At 44.5% G+C, this 20,952-nt stretch overlaps 1 protein-coding gene across 2 annotated transcripts in view; it reads left to right on the top strand.

Annotated features, from left to right (window-relative positions):
* The first annotated feature begins 472 nt into the window (after nucleotides 1–472).
* LOC137325431 (uncharacterized) overlaps nucleotides 473–20,952 on the top strand; it is a 63,626-nt gene continuing 43,146 nt past the window's right edge. For both annotated transcript variants that reach the window (XR_010963879.1, XM_067990537.1), the window contains exons 1-8: nucleotides 473–554; nucleotides 876–940; nucleotides 8,590–8,702; nucleotides 11,071–11,139; nucleotides 12,977–13,117; nucleotides 16,710–16,836; nucleotides 19,071–19,188; nucleotides 20,717–20,880. Coding sequence is in view for 1 of the 2 variants with exons in the window: in XM_067990537.1 (XP_067846638.1) it covers nucleotides 481–554; nucleotides 876–940; nucleotides 8,590–8,702; nucleotides 11,071–11,139; nucleotides 12,977–13,117; nucleotides 16,710–16,836; nucleotides 19,071–19,188; nucleotides 20,717–20,880 (871 nt within the window). In the remaining variant the exon portion in view is untranslated. The remainder of the gene's footprint in view (nucleotides 555–875; nucleotides 941–8,589; nucleotides 8,703–11,070; nucleotides 11,140–12,976; nucleotides 13,118–16,709; nucleotides 16,837–19,070; nucleotides 19,189–20,716; nucleotides 20,881–20,952) is intronic.

The raw sequence follows: 20,952 nt of genomic DNA on the forward strand, positions 1-20,952 counted from the left end.
CCTGCCCAATCACCTGTGCCCTTTTTGGCAGTGCTTTAAAAACTCTACTCTTTTAGCCTTGTTGCTTTGGCCTTAACCCTTCCCCTAGATTTCTCAGTGATGCAAAAAACCTACTGGATCAAAAAAACTTATTACTATCAGTTGAAATTCAATCTCATCCCCCCCTACCCAGCCCTGAGAATGAGTGTTTTAAATGCAGAGCAGAAAGAAAAGAAACTGTGACGTGGAGTATGAACCAATCTCCCCTCCCCCAGATTCAGGCCCACTGCTTTGATGGACAGGCCACTGGGAGTTAGTGGTATATCAGGGGCAGACAGGAGATTGACCAATCCTGTGCGGATGCTCTCCAATGATTTACATATCACTCTGTCAGTGATAACTGGACACCAAGTTTGCAGACCCACCCCCATCACATTCACTATAAAAGCCCACCCTGTTCCCCATTGCACATCAATTCTGCTGAGAGCAGATTTAAAAAAAATGAAATCTGTTCTTACTGGAAAGTTGTGTGTGACCTCCCTTAAACCTTGTGATCTCTCCAAGTGCACAAAGGAGTAAGTGTGTGTGTATATATATCTATCTATCTGTTGCTTTGTGTATCTATCCTAGTCACTTGAGAGCTGTGTGTTGTGCTAAGAATGTAAGACCAATACATGCTGGTGTGGACTCATGTGAACGGGGGTTGGGATTCTGTTTTGCTTTCCTGATGTTACTGGGTTTGTTCTTTTGTTTAATTCATTCTACAAATTAGAAGATTGAGCTAAAAGAATTTTAATTTTCAATTAGAAGCCACCAATTTTTTTTTTGTTATATTGAAACGATACTGGTTGAAGAATACTTCAGATTGTTGATGTTATTTTTTTTTCTACTTTTAGTGAGATTTTGGAATATTTTGAGAACACCTACGATTTGGATGAAACACTTTTCAGTGCACTCATAGGTAAGGCTGACCTCTTTCATTCCTGAGCTTTTCTGCAACTCAATCCTGTCCTAAATACAGGTTTTTTTTGACAATTTCCTCCCCTTTTTCTTGAAGGTAGTGATTCTACTGGGGGACATGGGCAGCCTGTGGTATTTCATCTAAGACACTGCTTTTAGCCTAGACAGTGAGAGTGTCAGCAGGATATTCATCTGTAGAGGGTGTCACAATAGTGTGATCCTGGCCTCACCAGATATCCACGTGGGGGCACACACAGTATCACAGACGTATACACACAGGCATGCACGAACGCACACACACACGGTGGGAAGTATAACTCCTGGGTGGGAAAGCGTCCTAGAGAGTGGTCGGCAGGAAGTGGCGGAAAGTTGGGCAGCCCAGATGCCGCCTGCCAGACCCAAGGTAATTGCGGGGACGGGGGAGGATGGGAACTGTGTGCAGTCAGTGGTTCAGGAATGGGGAGGGGGTGGGAAGACTCCGGACAGGGGAGGCCTACACTTCCCTTATGTTGCCCGGAGAATCACTCCTGTTTCTGCTGGCCCCACTGACTTCCTGGTTAAGGTGGTGTTGGGGTCCTATTGACTTAATAAGACCCGATTTACATGGATGTTTGAGGCTCCCGCCTGATTCGGGCAGGTGTCTCAAGCATTTTAAAATCACAACAGATCGGGACAGCCCGAGAAATTCACCCGCTCCACTTTTACTGTCCCCTCTGCCTGGTTTCGGCTGGGTGGTGGGGAGTTAAAATTCCTCCACCCACATTTTAGTGAGTCTACGATATTGTTTGTTTAAGGGAGCCAGGCTCGTTTAATCATGGATCAAGTCTAACTCCATTGACTGAACTTAAGTTAAGCTGCATTTATACTGGGTTGAGAGCCGTGCTCGTGCTCTGTTGGCTTCAGGTGCATTGATATCCCCGGCCAGCCCCAAAGTTAGAACATAAGAACATAAGAAATAGGAGCAGGAGTAGGCCAATCGGCCCTTCGAGCCTGCTCCGCCATTTAATAAGATCATGGCTGATCTGATCCTAACCTCAAATCTAAATTCATGTCCAATTTCCTGCCCGCTCCCCGTATTAACTTGTCTGATTCACTAAGGCAAGTTTACTTTGGGCTGTTGGCTGTACATCAGGAGCTGGAGGCTCCAGCACAGCTCTTGCAGCAATAGTATAAAAATGTAAACTGGATAGTGATTAGGACCTTGGGCTGCCTTCCCTAGCTCAGGGCACTGAGGCACAGTTTCTTTTTCCAACTTTTCATGTTCTAGTCCTGTGAATAGCGATTGTTGTCATTTAGCTCTTTTGATTTGTTTAAATTCTAGCGCGCAATGTGATTGTGAAGCAGCACAGTCAATCTGTCTCATCTCTCAGCGGCCAGCCCATTCTCACTGAAAAGAATGGCTGCAGAAAGGGCGAAACTTAAATTTATAACGTGATCCATTTTATCATGAGATTTAAGGTGCAGTCATACTGTCATTTACACATTGGCCTGAAGCCGTTTTGTCTACGTATCACCATCTATATGACAACATAACTCTGGAGTTAGTTTCCATTTAGGTGCCAGCCTTGTTTCAGCGGTGGCACTGAGTCAGAAGGTTATGGGTTCAAACTCCACTCCAGAGTCTCGAGTGCATAATCTACGCTGTGTCACTCCAATGCAGTAATGAGGGAGTGCTGCACTGTTAGAGATGCCGTCTTTCAGATGAGACGTTAAACCGAAGTCCCTTCTTCCCTCTCAGGTGGATGTAAAAGATCCCAGGGCACTATTCAAAGAAGAGCAAGGGAGTCCTCCCCGTATCCTAGCCAACATTTATCCCTCATTCAACATCAGCATCTTTGTCTGTACCTTATAAAGGAAATTATAGCAAAGGGGTGGAGCCAGGGAGTTGTTTATTTTATCTGTGCTTCTGACGATAGCTGTATTGTAATTTTATCAATTCTTTAGCAACAGAAGATCTAGCTGAAGGCATGCTGGTCCCTTAAACTTTCACTCTACGTGAACAATAGTTGAAAAAAGATGATTTAATCGGAAGTAGAAAAAGGCTTTTGAAATCACTAATTGTTTTAACATTTTATGACTGGGCTGGGCTAGCACACTTATCTTGAAACGTGACTATCTCTCAGAACTGAAGGTTTACACTGGGTTCCAGGCTGATAGTAAAGCTTCCTCCCACCCAGTTCATGTAAATCCCCCACCTTGAGAATTCTTTAATGTGGATAATGAATTTGGGGAGTCACTGAAAATATAACTAGTAGTGATATTATTACAGACAAATAACTGTAATGTTTAAAAATATCTTTATCATGCAGTTGGATTTAAGGCATGACTGGTACTGTGGGAACTATGGACTCCCACACATTTCCAGATATTCCTTAAATTCTCTTTCTGCTGCTGCTTTTTGATTATCTCTTACAGGTCAACAGGAAAAACAGCCCAGGCTTCACTTGGCTTCTGATTGTTGAAGTGTTCAACAATTCTGGTAATATAAAAATAAATAAAACCAATCCGATAGTGGGAAGGAGCTTGTTCCACCGGGATTGTATGCTTAGATCAGACATGCATTGATCTCAGGAATCAGAAGTACAATATCAAAATTTGCGGATAACGCTAAATTGGGGGAGGCATAGTTAATGCTGAGGAAGACTGTGACAAATACAAGAAGACATTAACAAACTTGCAGAATGGGTGTAAATGGCAAATGAATTTCAATATAGAAAGTGTGAGGAGGTGCATTTTGGTAGGAGGAATAAAGAGGTCATCTACCCCTTGAAAAATAAGAGTCTAAATGGGCAGAGCTTCAAAGGGATCTCTGAGTACAGATTCACAAATCATTAAAAGTAGCAACACAGGTTAACAAAGCCATAAAAAGTGCAAACAAAACACTGGGGTTCATTTCTAGAGGAATAGAATTCAAAAGCAGAGAAATTATGTTTACCTTATATAGAACCTTGGTTAGACCATACAGAGTACTGTGCACAGTTCTGGTCTCCATATTACAAAAAGGAGGTAGAAACACTGGAGAAAGTGCAAAAAAGATTTACAAGGATTATACAAAAACTGAGGGTACAGCTATCAGGAATGACTGAACAGGCTGGGCTCTTTTCTCTATAGAAGAGAAAACTGAGGTGACCTGATAGAGGTCTTTAAAATTATGACGGGGTACGATAGGATAGATGTAGAGAAGATGTTTCCACTTGTGGGGGAGTCCAAAACTAGGGGCCATAAATAGGATAGTCACTAATAAATCCAATAGGGAATCCAGGAGAATGTGAAACTCATTACCACATGGAGTGGTTAAGGTGAATAGCATAGATGCATTTAAGGGGAAGCTAGATAAAAACATGAGGGAGAAAGGAATAGAAGGATATGTTGATAGACTGAAATGAGGTAAGGTGGAAAGATGCTCATGAGGAGCATAAGTGCCGGCATAGACCTATTGGGCCAAATGGCCTGTTTCTGTGTTGTAAAATTCTATATAATTCTATGATCTATGGATAATATTCAATAGCCATGATTTCAATAGATTCTGCATTGTTCAGGTGCTACAGGGATGAGCTGACATCACCTCATAATGCAAGACCAGCTTAATTGAATATTTTTCTGATACTCCAGGCACATCACTCATGGTGCAGGAGAGGCTAGCTACAACTGTAATTCCAGGGGCAGCAGCCAGTAAAGGGCTAGGAGAGAGGGAAGGGTAGATAAGTGGGAAGTGGGAGGGAGGCAGTGAGGGCAGGAGACCATTACAGATTTTTTTTTTGCATTCAGGCCTCCCCACAGCACTTGTTCAAAATGGGCACTGGGTAACTGGAGCACTACTGAGACATTCTGGTTACATTATGGGAGGCCCCTAATTAAAATATTTTTTGGGAGCCTAATGAGCTTTGCACATTGCTTGTGTGAGGGCTCCCAGTGTACCCAATGGTGGCTGATCATATTATGGCACAGTAAGTACCTTAAGGACATTGCGGGATTCATGCCTGATTCTCTAAGGAGCAGATGCTCAATGCACTTCTGTGGTCAGGGCACCTACCTTCAAATTACCGGACCTGTAGGGTTAGACTTAGCCTTCATGGACTCCCTGTGACAATGGACTTCCGACCATCCCCTCTTGAGAGCTCTAACTTTTGGGAGGGAGCATGCCCCTATCTTTATATTATTCGGCTGCATTGTTCTGTACATAAGCACTGCTGATCTTATCTCATGGTCGTAAACCATCCCACTCAGAAACCACCAAGGATTGTTTAATGTCTTAGGGCCCGATATTACCATGGCGGCGGGTTCGCAGCGGGGGGTCGATTGGGCGCGTGGGTAACGCGCCCGGTGAAATCAGTCTGCCCCGCGCGCGATCGCAGGCTGATTGGATCCACTTACCTGGTCTTCCGGGTTCCCCGCTGCTAAGCTGAGCAACGGGCGGACTGCGCATGCGCAGTAAGGTCTGTCAGCTGGAGGAGCTCCATTTAAAGGGGCAGTCCTCCACTGACTGATGCTACAAGAAATAGGAAAAATTACAGCATGGAGCAGCCCAGGGGGAAGGCTGTTCCCAGGTTTAATGATGCCTCAATCCAGCTCTTATTGGATGGGGTGAGGAGGAGGAGAGGGAGGCAGAGATCTTCCCACTGGCGGGCGGGAGGAAGCGGCCTGCCTCTGCCACCAAGAAGGCCTGGCTCGAGGTGGCAGAGGAGGTCACCTGCACCACCAACATATCGCCCACCTGCATACAGTGCAGGAGGCGCTGCAATGATCTAAGTTGGTCAGCCAAAGTGAGTACACTTACTCATTCCCCTACACTCCGTCTGCCACATCACCGCCCCCACCCCACATCTCTTTCTGCACTGCCAACACTACTGTCACATCACCCCTCACACCCACTCAAACCTCATCCTCATCTTACCTGCACTTACTCACCTCGCCAGTACTCATCCCGCCACTACCACTCAACCCAATCCTCATACAATCTCATGGCTTTATCTCATACTCACCCTCTCGTGCATCTCTTTTACGGTCAGCCTCGCTCAACCTGCCACTACCTGTGCTGCAGCCACAGGGCATGCATCACATATGTGCAGTAGGAAGCGTAAGGCAAACGTGTCGTGAGCATTAAGGGGATGCACAAGGGTGTTTGTGGGTTTGTCATGGTTTTTACTTATATTTAATTTCTGAGCAACTCACATTACATATTATATTGGCACCACTACTGCCACGTCTTTGCGAATCTTGTCTGGTTTGTGCAATAATGCCCTTTCCTGAGGACCACAATGAAGACCCACAACTGATGACACCCATTGTGTCACTGCAGAGTGGGTGTGGGTGTATTTGCAGGGCTCTTTTGTGCAGACGACTGAGAGACGTTGGCGATGTCCCCGGTGGCACCCTGGAAGGATGTGGAGGAGAAGTTGTTGAGGGCAGTGGTGACTTTGACAGCGACAGGTAAGAAGATGGTACTCGGGCCAGCCGGAAGCAGCTCGGCATGAAGGAGGCTGCAGATGTCCACGACTACATGTCGAGTGACTCTGAGCCTCCGTGTGCACTGCTGCTCAGAGAGGTCCAGGAAGCTGAGCCTCGGTCTGTGGATGCTGTGGCGAGGGTAGTGCCCTCTGCGACGCATCTCTCTCTGCGGTTGCCCTCCCTCCTGCTGTACAGGTGGATGTGTCACAGCACTCTGTTGTGGAGCTCCACGTGTCAGAGGTGGCCGGCGAGGCTGGTGATGCTGTTCGCCCTCCGAGGAGGTCATGACTGCAGCTACGGCGGCCCCCATCAGGAAGATGTACATCTGAGGGGGTCCGCAAGGTAGGTACATGTCTCTCGACCCCGGGGTAAGTGTGCAAGTTGGTGAATTTTATTGTTAGGAGGAGGGTGGTGGAGGCCAAACTTTGTCCCAAGTGACAGAGTGGCCTCCTGCAATGAGTGAGGGTCTCCCCACCCCCCACCCCCCACCTGTCAAATGGACCTTTGCAGCTGCCACAGGCTGATAGCTGCAACACGTCCATTTGAACTGGGAGTGTTTCCCCCAGTACGGAAAACAGTCCCAGTTGTTTGCAAAATCCCACCCCTCCTAAAATATCATGTTAATCAGGCTTCTAAATGACCTGAAGTACCTAAATAAATACTTTAAGTGGCACCCTGCCGGCTTTAATTGCCGGCAGGAGTCCCACATGTGGGGGCTGCGCGTGCATGTCAGTGCGTCTGTGGGAAACCCGGAAGTGGGCGGGTTGGAGCCGGGCTCACGACCCGCCCCAGGAATCCCCGATTTTCGCAGCCCCCCCGCCACCAACGCACCCGATCGCGGGTGCGAAAATCGAGCCCATAGTGTTTACATAACCATCTTAGTATTTTTATACTAGGTTAGGACAACCTGTCTCTTGAATCTTACTGTTTTTCACTATTCTAATGCCTCAGCACTCTTACAGTGACCTTTGGGTTTCTGTAAGTTATTTTCCACAGAGATGCAGACCTTTGCCCACCTGTTTTCTATGCTTGTTTTAAACCATCTTCATACGACAGGCCAAAGAGATTCTGTGGCAGTCAGCAACAAATTAATATTTAGGAACTTTGTGTCCGGTCCAGTTTAGCATAAGAGACCTGGCAGTTTGTTATTTTCTATCTCTCAAGGGCACCATTTAATCCTGCACCTACTGCCAATCTACAGTGTGTCATTGTTCCTGTTCACTTATCAATTTACTGCTTAATATATCTGTTTGGCAGTTTATAGTCTAAAACATGATCTAGTATAATATTTATTCTACTGCCTTCCAGAGTCAAGGAAGATCATGTAACGGCACGTGATATAACCAGTAAACTGAAACACGGTAATGAGAGCTTTCTGCTTGACACCTGGGCTCGCTAAAAATCACCTCGATAAAGTCAGGCTGCAGGCCTTAAAGAGTGAAGATTTTCCTATAAAAGGGTCTGAGTTGTTGGACCTGAGAGTATTAACAAGAGTAAAAATCCAAAAATGGAACAAACTAAGAGAGGAAATTCTTAGAATCCCAAGGTCAGAGAGTCCCAGCCTATCTTGAGGGTAAAGCACAAAGCTAGTGTAATTAGTAGGGTCAAGGACCATTGAATGTCCAAGTGATGAGTGTCATGAGGCAGAGTTTGGAGACTATGGTAGTTGGAAATGCAGTTTTTCAGGTGTGTGGTTCTAAGTTGGAGGCTGTTGGAAGTTGACAATCCAAGGTGTCCAGCCTGTCAGGCAAATGTTTGAAATTGGAGATTGTTGGAGTTTGACTTTCTGAAGTTGTTAAGCAGTGGTGATCCAGGGAGTTCAGGAGGGAATGCTGGTCCAGAAGTGGTTGATGGGTACCAAGGGTCCTGATGTAACCTAACCCATGATAGTCCAGTGCTTAGTTTGTCTCCGTAGTCAACATCTGTTGCCTTGAGCTTGTGGAGAGTCTCTCTCTTCCTGCAGAATTTGGGGAACTTTCCTGAGCAACACTGAGACTGTCAACCCCCAGTGCCTTTGCACTCTGTTATGTGTTGGGAATTAGGGTGTGCACAGCAAACTAATTGCTCCCTTTGTGTTTGTTTAGGACTGCAAACCTATTACAAAAATATGGAATGATATTTGGACAAGCAAATATTTCAATTTAAGTACGGAGGAGCATCATTGAATTGATATTCATCCTTTGACTTTGTTTAATCCACTAGATGAGTCCAGCTTCTACTTGTGCCCAGACCGACTGCGGTTGCCCCTTATATTCTACTTCTGCCATCCTCCAGTGCTCTACATCAATAAACTGCTGCTCGCTGGCCTCTTAAAGGTAAAAGTGCAAAAAGTCGCTTGTATTACAGAAACAAAGAGATTAATTCAAAGTAAACACTTGATTATATTTACCTTGAACAAACAAATATTGAAGCAGAGGGTCAAGGAAATAAATTACGTCAAACTCTTTCCTTTGTTTCTTTTAGGCCTACGTGTTTAATGTGAATGAAGAAATGATTGATAGATTGACACTAATAATAGAAGTCCTGAAATTATTAATTATGATCTATAGTGCTGTTAGTGTGAATGCATGGCATCACTTTTTTCTATTTTTCCTCCCCTGTTTTCCTGAAGGTGGTGATTCTTGCTGTGGTATGATTCCACAGGCATTGTCTCTCCTCCGATATCTATTCAAAGTGACCATTCTCCCTGTATGTGGCTGGACAGTGAGTGTCCACAGGGTCTTCAAGCATGGAGGAGAGACATCAGTCAAGTCAGATCCTGACGTCCATTTTCCAGTTGGAGCAATTGGATAGGGACACGCAGTGGGGAAATCTGGCTGGTCTAACTGTGCTATACCTAATTTGGGAGTGTTTGATGGGGCAGTTTCGAGGCAGCTTTACTTTTCATTTAACACATGCTATACTTGAATTGGGTTAGCTTGAAGTTGGCACTAAGTCCAAAAAGCAGAAAAAAATGTTAAATTCTTGAATCTGATATCTCCGTAATAAAAAGGGATCAGGTTGCAAATTCGCAGTGTGAAGCCCACTTCTACCTGACCTCTCTGCTGGTGTTTAATCAAAACAATTTTTAGTGATGGGTTGATAGTTCCGCTGGTATGCTCTTGATTACAATCCTGCCCTTTCAAAAGCCATTGCCTGTGCAGGATTACTGCTGAGAGCAAATGTTTGTCAATGTATTTTACCATCAAGCCGAAAAGAGCAGACCCACAACACCAGTTTCCATTTCTCTCACCATCCATCTTTGTAGCCTCCCTGAATGAGACTGGCAATTTAATTCCAGTTTGAGATAAATTGTGGGCAGTTTTATGCTGAGGAACTGCACCCAGTAGGAACTGGATTGAGACAGTCTCAAACTCACGCCACATCAGATTCTGACAGCAACAGATAGAAGAGACTTTCATCTCATTAGTCTGGGCTGGAGGCAAACCCAGGTCCCAGGTGTGAAAGGATAGTGGGCAGTGATGTGGAGCATTGTAAAGGGAGATTTTCCTGCTGGATCACCTGGGCGTCGCAAGTATCGGAATATAAGTAGGGAGGGATCGGAGCGTACTTCTGTAAAGGAAATCACACAATTTTCCAATATTCACTTTCCCCATAGGCGATCTATGGGGAGCCAAGAAAATCTCCCCTCTAGACTTTGAGATTGTTTAAATATAATATCCCTCTAAATAAATTGATTAGAAGATCTAATGATGTGGTAATGTTTCAGAATGTTGCCTGTGCAGAGGCTGAGCAGTAACAATGATATGGGATAATGAGACCTGAGTTACGTGGCTGAAGTGAAAAAGTTGCTTGGTATCACGGGTGATGAAAGTCGTTCCTGATCTTGTGTGGTGTTCAGTAGATCTTAATCTAATTGATAAATACAGCTTCAGATCTTTGTGATGCTAAGTGAGAACAAATGTAGTTTCAATCTGAAATGAGTGCCCCTGATAGCCGTGTGGGGGAAATGCAAAACCTAGTAGAGTGCAAAGGCCTACAAACTAGGAAGGTCCGAACTTCAATTCTTGGTTGGTGCTGATTTATCTGACTCGCTGGTGCAGCAATGTAAACACCATGACTGGCCTCTGTATCCCGAAACTATAGAAACATAGAAAATAGGAGCATGAGTAGGCCATTCGGCCCTTCGAGCCTGCTCCGCCATTCAATATGAGCATGGCTGATCCTCTATCTCAATACCATATTCCCGCGCTCTCCCCATACCCATTGATGCCTTTTGTGTCTAGAAATCTATCTAGCCCCTTTTTGAATACATCTAATGACTTGGCCTCTACAGCCTTCTGTGGTAGAGAATTCCACAGGTTCACCACCCTCTGAGTGAAGAAATTTCTCTTCCTCTCAGTCCTAAATGTCCTACCCCATATCCTGAGACTGTGACCCCTCGTTCTATGGAGGGGGTAGGAAAACAGCCAGAATTCCTGAACCTGACCACTATCCAAGTAACTCTTACTGGAATGTGTGCGTGTGGATATACCAGGGGGGACAGGATCAAATCTGGTGTGATACCTTCCATCATTGACTCCCTTTCTAGGCTTGAATGGAAAGAATGGCATTTTCATAGACCTGTACCCCAGCATGTTTTAGCACCTTCAGCATAGGAAGCGGGGGAGGGGGGGAACTAATAACTCTGACAAATTTGAAACGATTTGTTTTATAAACTATTGTTTGTTTTCCTTCCCTCAGGACCAAGTGAGCCCCAGTTTTGAAGCTCTCTTTGAGACGGGTGTGGATGAGATGTCCTGGGATGACACGGTGGGTAGAGTGTTTTCATGTACTGGGAGATGCACAAGCTTCAGATTTCTGACTGAATTCATTTAAAGTACATAGACTGGGTAACCAATGTGGGCTTGATCCTTCAGTGAGTTGCCAACCCTGACCACAGAGATTTGTGACATCTTTGTTTTCCAGTGCTACATTTTTTTTTTCTTCAGTTTCCTCCACTTTTTATTTCTCCTTTTCTTCTGAAAGTGCTAACTTTTCTTAAGAGTATGGTTCCATGGCCAATGGCAGCCCTACAATATCTGGTCCAAGTAGCCATTCTTTGTGTGAAAGCCTGGATAGTTAGTGTCAGCAGGTTATTCCGTCGTGCAGGGCATCGTGGCTGAGCCACATCCTGTTCCTAATCCCATGTCCCCACTTGTATGTGGAACTGGGTTCTGAATAAAATACAGAAACCAATCCTTTTGCGAGATCATTGGTGATCAGAAGAGTAGAAAACAATCAGCAAGGAGCTCACCCAAAGAATGACAGAATTAGTTGCATGGTTAACCCTTTCTATTGGATACGTTGGCAGTTATACAATATATTATTGTTAAACACGACATCACTCCTTTCTTTCAAAAGTTTTGTCATCTTTGAACATTTAACTTAACAGCCAAACATTCTGACTTGTCTAGTAAAAAATGACCTTGAGGCTATTAACCAAATGGACAGCATACTCACTATACTTTTTATACATGTTGGAAGATCATACATCGTGCCACCCACACAAATGGCCAGCAAGAAATTGCGAAGGCAGAGTCTTTACTGCATCAAAAAGTGTCGTTTACTAGCAATGAAAAGAAAGCTGAGGAAGGTGTAAAGACCTGCATGACTTGGCAGACAACACAAGCCAAAACCAAGCAAGAGTTACTCAGGATGTCTGAGCTTCCAGAATGAGTAAATTAATTAGTGCACTAGATTTAAGCTAGAATTAGCATTATTGTCATGGTCCATTTTGTTCCAGTTATGGTTAGCATCTAACTTCTAGGTTAAACTGTAATCATTTAACCTAGTTTAACTTAGAAGTTAGATGCTAACCATAACTAGAATAGACTGTAACCATAACAGTAATATCTGATTTGCCTTGCTCTCCCTCCCCCACCGCAGAAGTGCCTGGTCTGCACTCAGTGCTTTCCCAAGGAGACATGGCTCAGAATGGCAGTGAGAAGAAGGGGATTCTAGGTGTGAGCCCTTGTCCAAGCACCCAGGGAACATTGAATCAGGTCTCCAATACACTGGTGCTCAGCAAAGCCTCCTTCCCACTTATTTCACAAATCTGTTCTTTTTTTATTATATAATTTTCTTTATCTCCTCATCCCCTGAATGAAAGTGCAGACTCACACCAGGGTATGGTTCAAGAGGTGTAGTCCATCTTTGATGTCTCACCCTGGTTAGGCATTCATCACGTGTTCCCAGGTAAGCTAGGCTACCCATTTCATGATGGGAAGGGGCCTCACAGTCAAACCTGACCATGTCCTCATCTAACATTTCAGCAAGGGTTACTAGATTGCAATCAAAAGTAGCAACCGTTCCTGATTTTTCCCCTCACTAGCTCAAGGGCATTGAAATCAATCCGAACACCTCCCCCACTTTCTCTGCTGGTCCCAGCTAATTCACCACCTTTTTAGGCTCAGTACCGGGGCAAGCAGTGCTTTTACTAACTGAGCCATATAGGGAGCTCTTTAAGACTCTGCTCCAGAAACATCGAGAGTCATGTCTGCAGATGTTGGTGACGTTTCCTGTAAGCAGGGAAGCTGTAAACATAAGAATTTCCTTCTTAACCCTTCCTGAGCCTACAGTTTGTCACAGGCTGTTTCAATCTCACCAGGAGAATTATCGAATGGGTGGAAGTTTTAAGTGGCCCAAGTTATTGGAGTGTGTTGAGTACCGGCGGAAGGTACGGGACATAGTTCGCAAAGTCATCCAGGAAACTCCATTAGAGCTTCCAGTAACAGCGGACAGTCCTTGGGTAAGTGACTGAATGTTCTTCTATATCACAGGTTATAGCTAAGATTAAAAGGGCACTTATTCATGAACGAGAGATAAATAAGCTTGTCAGCAAAATTGAAGCCCATGAATAAAAGGGACAGTGACAGCATGGATATGAAATTGGCCAAGTGACAGGAAACAGAGTAGTGGTGAACGGTTGTTTTTCGGACTGGAGAGAGGTGTACAGTGGTGTTCCCCAGGGGTCGGTTCTAGGACCACTGCTTTTTTTGATATTAATGACTTGGACCCTGTACAATTTCAAAATGTGCAGATGAGACAAAACTTTTATTCATTCATGAGATGTGGGTGTCGCTGGCGAGGCAGCATTTATTGCCCATCCCTAATTGCCCTTGAGAAGGTGGTGGTGAGCCGCCTTCTTGAACCACTGCAGTCTGTGTGGTGAAGGTTCTCCCACAGTGCTGTTAGGAAGGGAGTTCCAAGATTTTGACCCAGTGACCATGAAGGAACGGCGATATATTTCCAAGTCGGGATGGTGTGTGACTTGGAGGAGAACATGTGGGTGGTGGTGTTCCCATGTGCCTGCTGCTCTTGTCCTTCTAGGTGGTAGAGGTCATGGGTTTGGGAGGTGCTGTCGAAGAAGCCTTGGCAAGTTGCTGCAGTGCATCCTGTAGATGGTACACACTGCAGCCACGGTGCGCCGTTGGTGAAGGGAGTGAATGTTTAGGGTGGTGGATGGGGTGCCAATCAAGCGGGCTGCTTTGTCTTGGATGGTGTCGAGCTTCTTAAGTGTTGTTGGTGCTGCACTGATCCAGGCAAGTGGAGAGTATTCCATCACACTCCTGACTTGTGCCTTGTAGATGGTGGAAAGGCTTTGGGGAGTCAGGAGGTGAGTCACTTGCCACAGAATACCCAGCCTCTGACCTGCTCTTGTAGCCACAGTATTTATGTGGCTGGTCCAGTTAAGTTTCTGGTCAATGGTAACCCCCAGGATGTTTATGGTGGGGATTCGGCAATGGTAATGGCGTTGAATGTGAAGGGGAGGTGGTTAGACTCTCTCTTGTTGGAGATGGTCATTGCCTGGCACTTGTCTGGCGTGAATGTTACTTGCCACTTATGAGCTCAAGCCTGGATGTTGTCCAGGTCTTGCTGCATGCGGGCACGGACTGCTTCATTATGTGAGGGGTTGCGAGTGGAACTGAACACTGAACTTGGAAGTATAGTAAACAGTGAAGAAGATAGTAATAGACTTCAAGAGGACATAGCTAGGCTGGTGGCATGGGCGGACACGTGGCAGATGAAATTTAACGCAGAGAAGCGCGAAGTGATGTAATAATTGGATAGCCAGGTGGTGAAGGATGGAATACTAGAGCCTGGTCTTCAGTTGCTTCCAAGCCTTTATTCAGAGATCCACATTACCTACACTACACCCTAGATAAGCTCTCTCATAAATGGATACGAGAGGCCCCAATTGATATGCACCACCTGAATACAATTAACACTAATTGATATAAATCATATGGATACAATTAACAAGTGATACATTTTGGCAGAAAGATTGAGGAAAGGCAATATAAACTAAATGGTACAATTCTAAAGGGGCTGCAGGAACAGAGACACCTGGGGGCTTATGTGTACAAATCTTTGAAGGTGGCAGGACAGGTTGAGAAAGCGGTTAAAAAGCATACAGGATTTATAAATAGAGGCATGGAGTACAATAGCATGGGAGTTATGTTGAAATTTAACAAAACACTAGTTTGCCCACAGCTGGAGTATTGTGTCCAATTCTGGGCACCACACTTTAGGAAGGATGTCAAGGCCTTAGAGAGGGTGCAGAAAAGATTTACTAGAATAGTTCCAGGGATGAGGGACTTCAATTACGTGGATAGACTGGAGAAGCTGGGGTTGTTCTCCTTAGAGCAGAGAAGGTTAAGAGGACATTTGATAGAAGTGTTCAAAATCATGAAGGGTTTAGATAAAGTAAATAAAGAGAAACTATTACCAGTGGTGGAAGGATCAAGAACCAGAGGACACAGATTTAAGGTGATTGACAAAAGAACCAAAGGCGACATGAGGAAAAACTTTTTTATGCAGCGAGTAGTTATGATCTGGAATGCGCTGCCTGAAAGGATGGTGGAAGCAGATTCAATCGTGGTTTTCAAAAAGAAATTGGATATATACTTGAAGGGAAAAAATTTGCAGGAAAGAGTGGGGGAAAGGGACTAACTGGATTGCTCTTACAAATAGCTGGTGCGGGCTTGATGGGCTGAATGGCCTCCTTCTGTGCTGTAACCAATCTATGATTCTAAATGATGGCTAATACTGGAAATGGAAATGTGAGGCTGCTCCTCAGAGATTGGGGTTACAGAAAAACATATGAAAGGGACAAGAGAAGACCATGGAGTCCATTAAGCCTGTCCCATCCAGACATGGTGCAGCCACCTATACAATTTACTCAACCCCGAGTAATTCTCTCTGCCAGCAGAGGCAAAAAAAAAAGCCTGTATGGCCAATTTAGGATAAAATCTGGGAAATTCCTCTCTGACTTCTTAAGGCAGCCAAGCAAGCTCCAGGCGACCAATTGTTGTGGCAGAGCAGAGGGAGTTTTACTTTGCTAATGCCTGTGCTATACCAGAGATGACAGTGTTTCATGGGACAGTGTAGAGGGAGCTTTACCTTGCATCTAACCGATGCAGTTCTTAGCCTGGGAGTGCTTGCTGGGGCAGCGTAAAAGATGCCTTACACTCCATTTGATCCATGCAGTATCTGATTTGGGTCCTTGATGGTGTAGTGAAGTGCAGCTTTGCTCTGCAACTGACTGTGCTGTTCCTGACCTGGTGGAGTTTGATGGTGGCACCGGGTGCCTGAAATAGAAACCTGCTCCATTCCCCAGCACTAGCACCCTCACCTTAATGCACACTAATGCTCACAGCAATGCCAATGGAAGCTGCTGGATCGGAATTTTGTTATGAATAAATGATCAGTTTGTTTCTTCTGAAGCAAGCACCTTTGAAAGTCTGGGAAATTAATTGGGGCCACAGCAGGTATTATTTATTACCTGTGCACCTATTAACAGGGTCTCACTGTGCTACCTTTTGTCCTGTGCTACTGCTTTTGCCTATGGTAATTTCTAGGAATTTCTTAATTCTTTCCCACCCAGTGTTCCCTGCTTTTGCTCTACAGATGTTGATTCTTGCAGGGTATGGTATGTATTGGGAAGCTATTCGATGGGGGAGGTTTCATTGCCATGTCCCTCAATGTCCATATGTGCACATTTGCCAGGAGCACTGGATAACAATGAGGAGGAGGAACAGTGTGATGAATTTTTTTCTCCTTCCTAATTCGACAGAGCCGAGGCTGACTGCAGCATCCTAACTGCCGCCTGAGCTGGGATCAGCTAACTCGTTCCAGATCGGTGATCATACCTGGTTTATATGGCTCAGTTAGACACCGAGCTATCAGGGGAAAGTAGAGTTTCTTTCCTGAAGAACCTGTTAAATCTTTCGGACTTGTTTGTTTCCCAAAGATGCTGGTTCATTGATGCAGTGTCATTTTCTTATAAGGATGACAACACTGAAACAAAAGTCTGTCCTAATTAATATTTTTTTTTCCAGTGGGCTATTTTCATGGGATTGGAACACGAGCGAATCCATTTGGAAACCTCATCTGTGCTAATTCGTCAGATGCCAATTCACTTGGTTGAAAGGCCACCAAATTGGAAATATGCCTCATCAAACAGTGGTCTGTGCATATGTCATATTCACAACATAACATTCCTAGTTGGGAAATATATATCTCTTTGTTGACATCATATTCTCAGAATGGTTGGAAGTGGACAGCAATGTCCCACAGGGTTCTGTTCTGGGACCACTTCTGTTCAGTGTACATCAACGATTTGGGTCTAGGCCTAGAGGGAGTGGTGTCAAATTTGCAGGCGATATTAAAATAGGAGGCAAAATAAATAATCCTGAGGGTCAAAGGAAGCTGCAAGAAGATACTGATAAGATAGTGGAATGGGCGCAGTGTCAGATGAAATTTAGTGTCAGTAAACGTGAGGTGACATGTTTTGGTTAAAGAAATGAAGGGAATAATTATATTTTGAATGGGGGGCAAAGCTGGGGGATGTAGAAGAGCAGAGGTATTTGGGGGTACAGATTCACCAGATGTTAAAAGCAGTACCTGTAACAGTAACTTTCCCCCATGATCCCACCCAAAATCAGGCAGGATCCCGGCAGAAACGGTGGGAAAATAGGACAATAAGACTTACTGCCACCTCACCACCGCTCCCGACTATCACTTCCATTCCCACCGGACATCCCAATATGAAATCCTGCCCCCCTACTGCATGCAGATGGTGGTGGGTGGAGTGGGGTCTGGATTCACAGCGGATTCTTTTCGCTTGGGTTACCACTGCTCCTGGGGCCACCATGGGAAAGATGCAGTGCTCCCCAGGCAGCGGTGATAACGGCCCCAAGATGTCCCCACGGAGGGAGAGGGCCTTGTAGCAGCCTGCTTTCCCTCCGTTCTGCCCCCAACACTTACTTGTTGAAGGCCCCAGTCTCAGCCAAGGCCTTTAGTGCGATATCTCCTGCAATTCCTGGGACATATCTGCCCCTTTCCGTTTAAGGTTCCTCGCTGGATCAGCCAGCTCCTTCAGGAGGGATGGGGAGAAAGCTTAAAAAAAAATCTAAATCAAAACATTACATGGCCTGGCTCCATGTTTCTTATCACCTGAGGGGGGGTTTTCTTGGAGAAGAAAAGAAATGTACTTTAAATCTGAGTGTAAACAGATGTGTGCTGGTTGGAGTTTAAGACCCAGCTCAATGAAACTGGCTCAGTTCAAATAGCTTTAATTTATTGTCCCAGTCCCTCACTCACTCAGACCATGAAGGATGCTTTCGTCATGTAAATTAATTATTGTCCTTGACTGGGCATGGGGAAGTGAATGCAGATTATCTCAATCACTTCATGTTCTAAAAATAAACAAAGGCATTTCTAGAACAACTGTCCCTTTTCTCCTCCTGTGTTGCTGACCCTAGCTGAAATACAGTTCCATGGAGGCCAACAGCCCTCTCACTCATCCAAGTGGCCATTCTTCATGTGGGAGCTAGACAGTTAATGTTGGTAAGGTACTTGAATGTGTGGGGTGGGTATCAGAGTAAAGGCTAATCCTGCCCTCATTCGAAGGCCATACACACATAGGCTTTGCAGCAAGGGTCACTGGATAATAATAATAAGTGGGAATCCTGACTGAGTTTCCTCCCCTCTAGACCAGGGACACTGAGGCAAGCTATAACATCCCCATCACTCCCCCAACTGTGATTGCCTAACTCAGCACAAACCAGAGATCAAAGCAGGAATTTCCTCATCCATGTGGCTCCATGTCAAATCATTGATCAACTTAAGCAATTGCAAGAGTGCCAGAATTACTATTCCTAATTTTTCAGCCATGTAAATAATTTGATACAATATAGCTTATTCACATTGATCTTGATATGAATGGTGCAAGTTGTACGACATATTGGTACATCAGTGCACCACGCCATAGACAGATGGGACTTCGATTTAATCTCTCATGACACAAGTTCTTGATCTTAGGTGGGACACTGCTGAGAAGTGCCCAACAGAGGCCATGAACTTCCCCACAGGTAGTGATTGAAAACTGGACATAGTCATCCCTGGGTCAATGTTTCGCCTGTCCCATAGACAGTTTCAGGGAAGCACAGGCAGAGACCTAGTTGTAGGTTAGCCACCTTTTCCCTTTTGGCTGCAGCTGGTTTGTGGCCTGGGAAGACCAGAGGATAAAGAGAGCTCAAATAGAAAATTCATTAATCTGCTCAAATTCAAATATAGTGCTTTTGTTTTCTGTAATCGTTGGTATTTCTATACCAGGGGAGCACAGCATATGCTCCTCAAAGTAAAACTGTGACATAATTATCAAAATCTTTGACTTACTCACTCATTTTTACCTTTAGGGTTAGAAGCATTTGACAACCCCATGATCAAAGTCCCAGCTTCACAAGTTACTTATGGAAAACCAAGGAATTTCCCATCTTATGGCTGGGACAATGAATATGGACAGATGTCAGAAGTGTATGTATACAAATTCCTGTTAAAAAGCACAGAACATCTTTATACATTTAAAGTGCAGCAAACGCTCAGGTGGTATTTCTGCAATGCAGTATGTTTAGCTAAGAATTGGACTTTATAGAAGAAAGGAAATCAGAAAATATTCTGGGTGATATGGAAGAAAAGCAGCTATTTTCCTTGGAGTCTGAGTACAGGACTAAAGGTCACAGGTTTAAAATTAATGAGACTGGAGATTAGAAATAGCTTTTTCCAATGGAGTAATAGATATGTGGAACAAATTCCCAGCAGCAAAAGGTGTGTTGAATAAATCCTTGAGAAAAGAACTGGATGATTTTGTTGTTTTATTTATTTTCGAGATGTGGGCATCGCTGGCTGAATTTATTGCCCGTCCCTAGTTGCCCTAAGAAGATAGAGGTCAGTCTTTGTGAACCGCAGAGCAGTTTGATACAACTGAGTGGCTTGCTAGGCCAGTTCAGAGGGCGGTTAAGAGTCAACCCCATTGGTATAGGACTGGAGTCACATATAGGTCAGACCAGGTAAGGACAGCAGGTTTCCTTCCCTAAAGTGCATGAGTGAACCAGGTGGCTTTTTACAACGATCTGACAACTTCACGGTCACTTTTACTGATATCAGCTTTCTGGATTTAGTCCAGGACTCTGGGTTCTAGTCCAGTTACATAACCACTACACAACTGTATCCCATTGTCTGTTTAAGAATAGGATTCAAGATCGTAGGGATAATTATAGATAAAGATGACAAACTCCATGGGACATGATTCCTGTGTTCCTGGGAACAACAAAATGTTATCTGTGAAAACTAACGAGCTAGGGTTGAATGTGGAGATGTAGGGATGAATAGGTGTTCTGGAGCTTTGCTTAAGTACTTTGGGAATCAGGGAGTATTTATACAAAACAGGCTTAAATGAGTGAAGTACAGTGTACAACAGAACAGATTTTATGGGGGCTGTGGATACTGTGTATACAATCCATATAACCATTTGCTACTATCATGGATTTTACCCTTTTCTTGTTCCATGCTTTTTAAGCTCTATCATTATTTTAACTGGTGTCATCCTTGGCTCAGATATAGCTCTTTTGCCTCTTGAGTCAGCAGGTTGTGGGATCAAGCCCAACTCCAGAGATTTAAGAACATTTCAGTGCAGCACTGAGGAAATGCAGCATTGTCAGAGGTGCCATCTTTTAGATGTGACATTAAACCAAGGTCCCTTCTTACCTCTCAGGTCCATGTAAATGTTCCCATGGTACTATTTGAAGAAGAGCAAGGGAGTTCTCCCATTGCCCTTTTTCCCTCAACCAACATCGCTATAACAGATTATCTGGTCATTTATCTCATTGCTGTTTGTGGGACCTTGTTATGCACAAATTGGTTGCTGCACTTCCTACATTACAACAGTGGCTGCACTTCAAAAGTACTTAATTGGCTGTGAAGTGCTTTTGGACATCCTGAGGTTGTTAAAGACACTACATAAATACAAGTTTTTTCTTTAACTGATCTGCATGAAATCCCATAGTGTGCCAGAGTTTGAAGCCAGCAAATACCTAATAACGAACGGGGAATATCTGAAGTTTGTGCAGGCTGGAGGATATGGAAGGAGAAAGTACTGGACCAAGGAAGGCTGGGAGTGGAGGACTTTCCGTCAGCCTCAGCATCCTACATTCTGGGTCTGTACAAAAGGTATAAGCCACTTGTTTTTTCAGCAAGCGTTTCTCACAGCGACACAACACATTCCTTGATATTCCAAGGGAT

This window comes from Heptranchias perlo, chromosome 9 (assembly GCF_035084215.1).
Source record: "Heptranchias perlo isolate sHepPer1 chromosome 9, sHepPer1.hap1, whole genome shotgun sequence".
NCBI lineage: Eukaryota > Metazoa > Chordata > Chondrichthyes > Hexanchiformes > Hexanchidae > Heptranchias > Heptranchias perlo.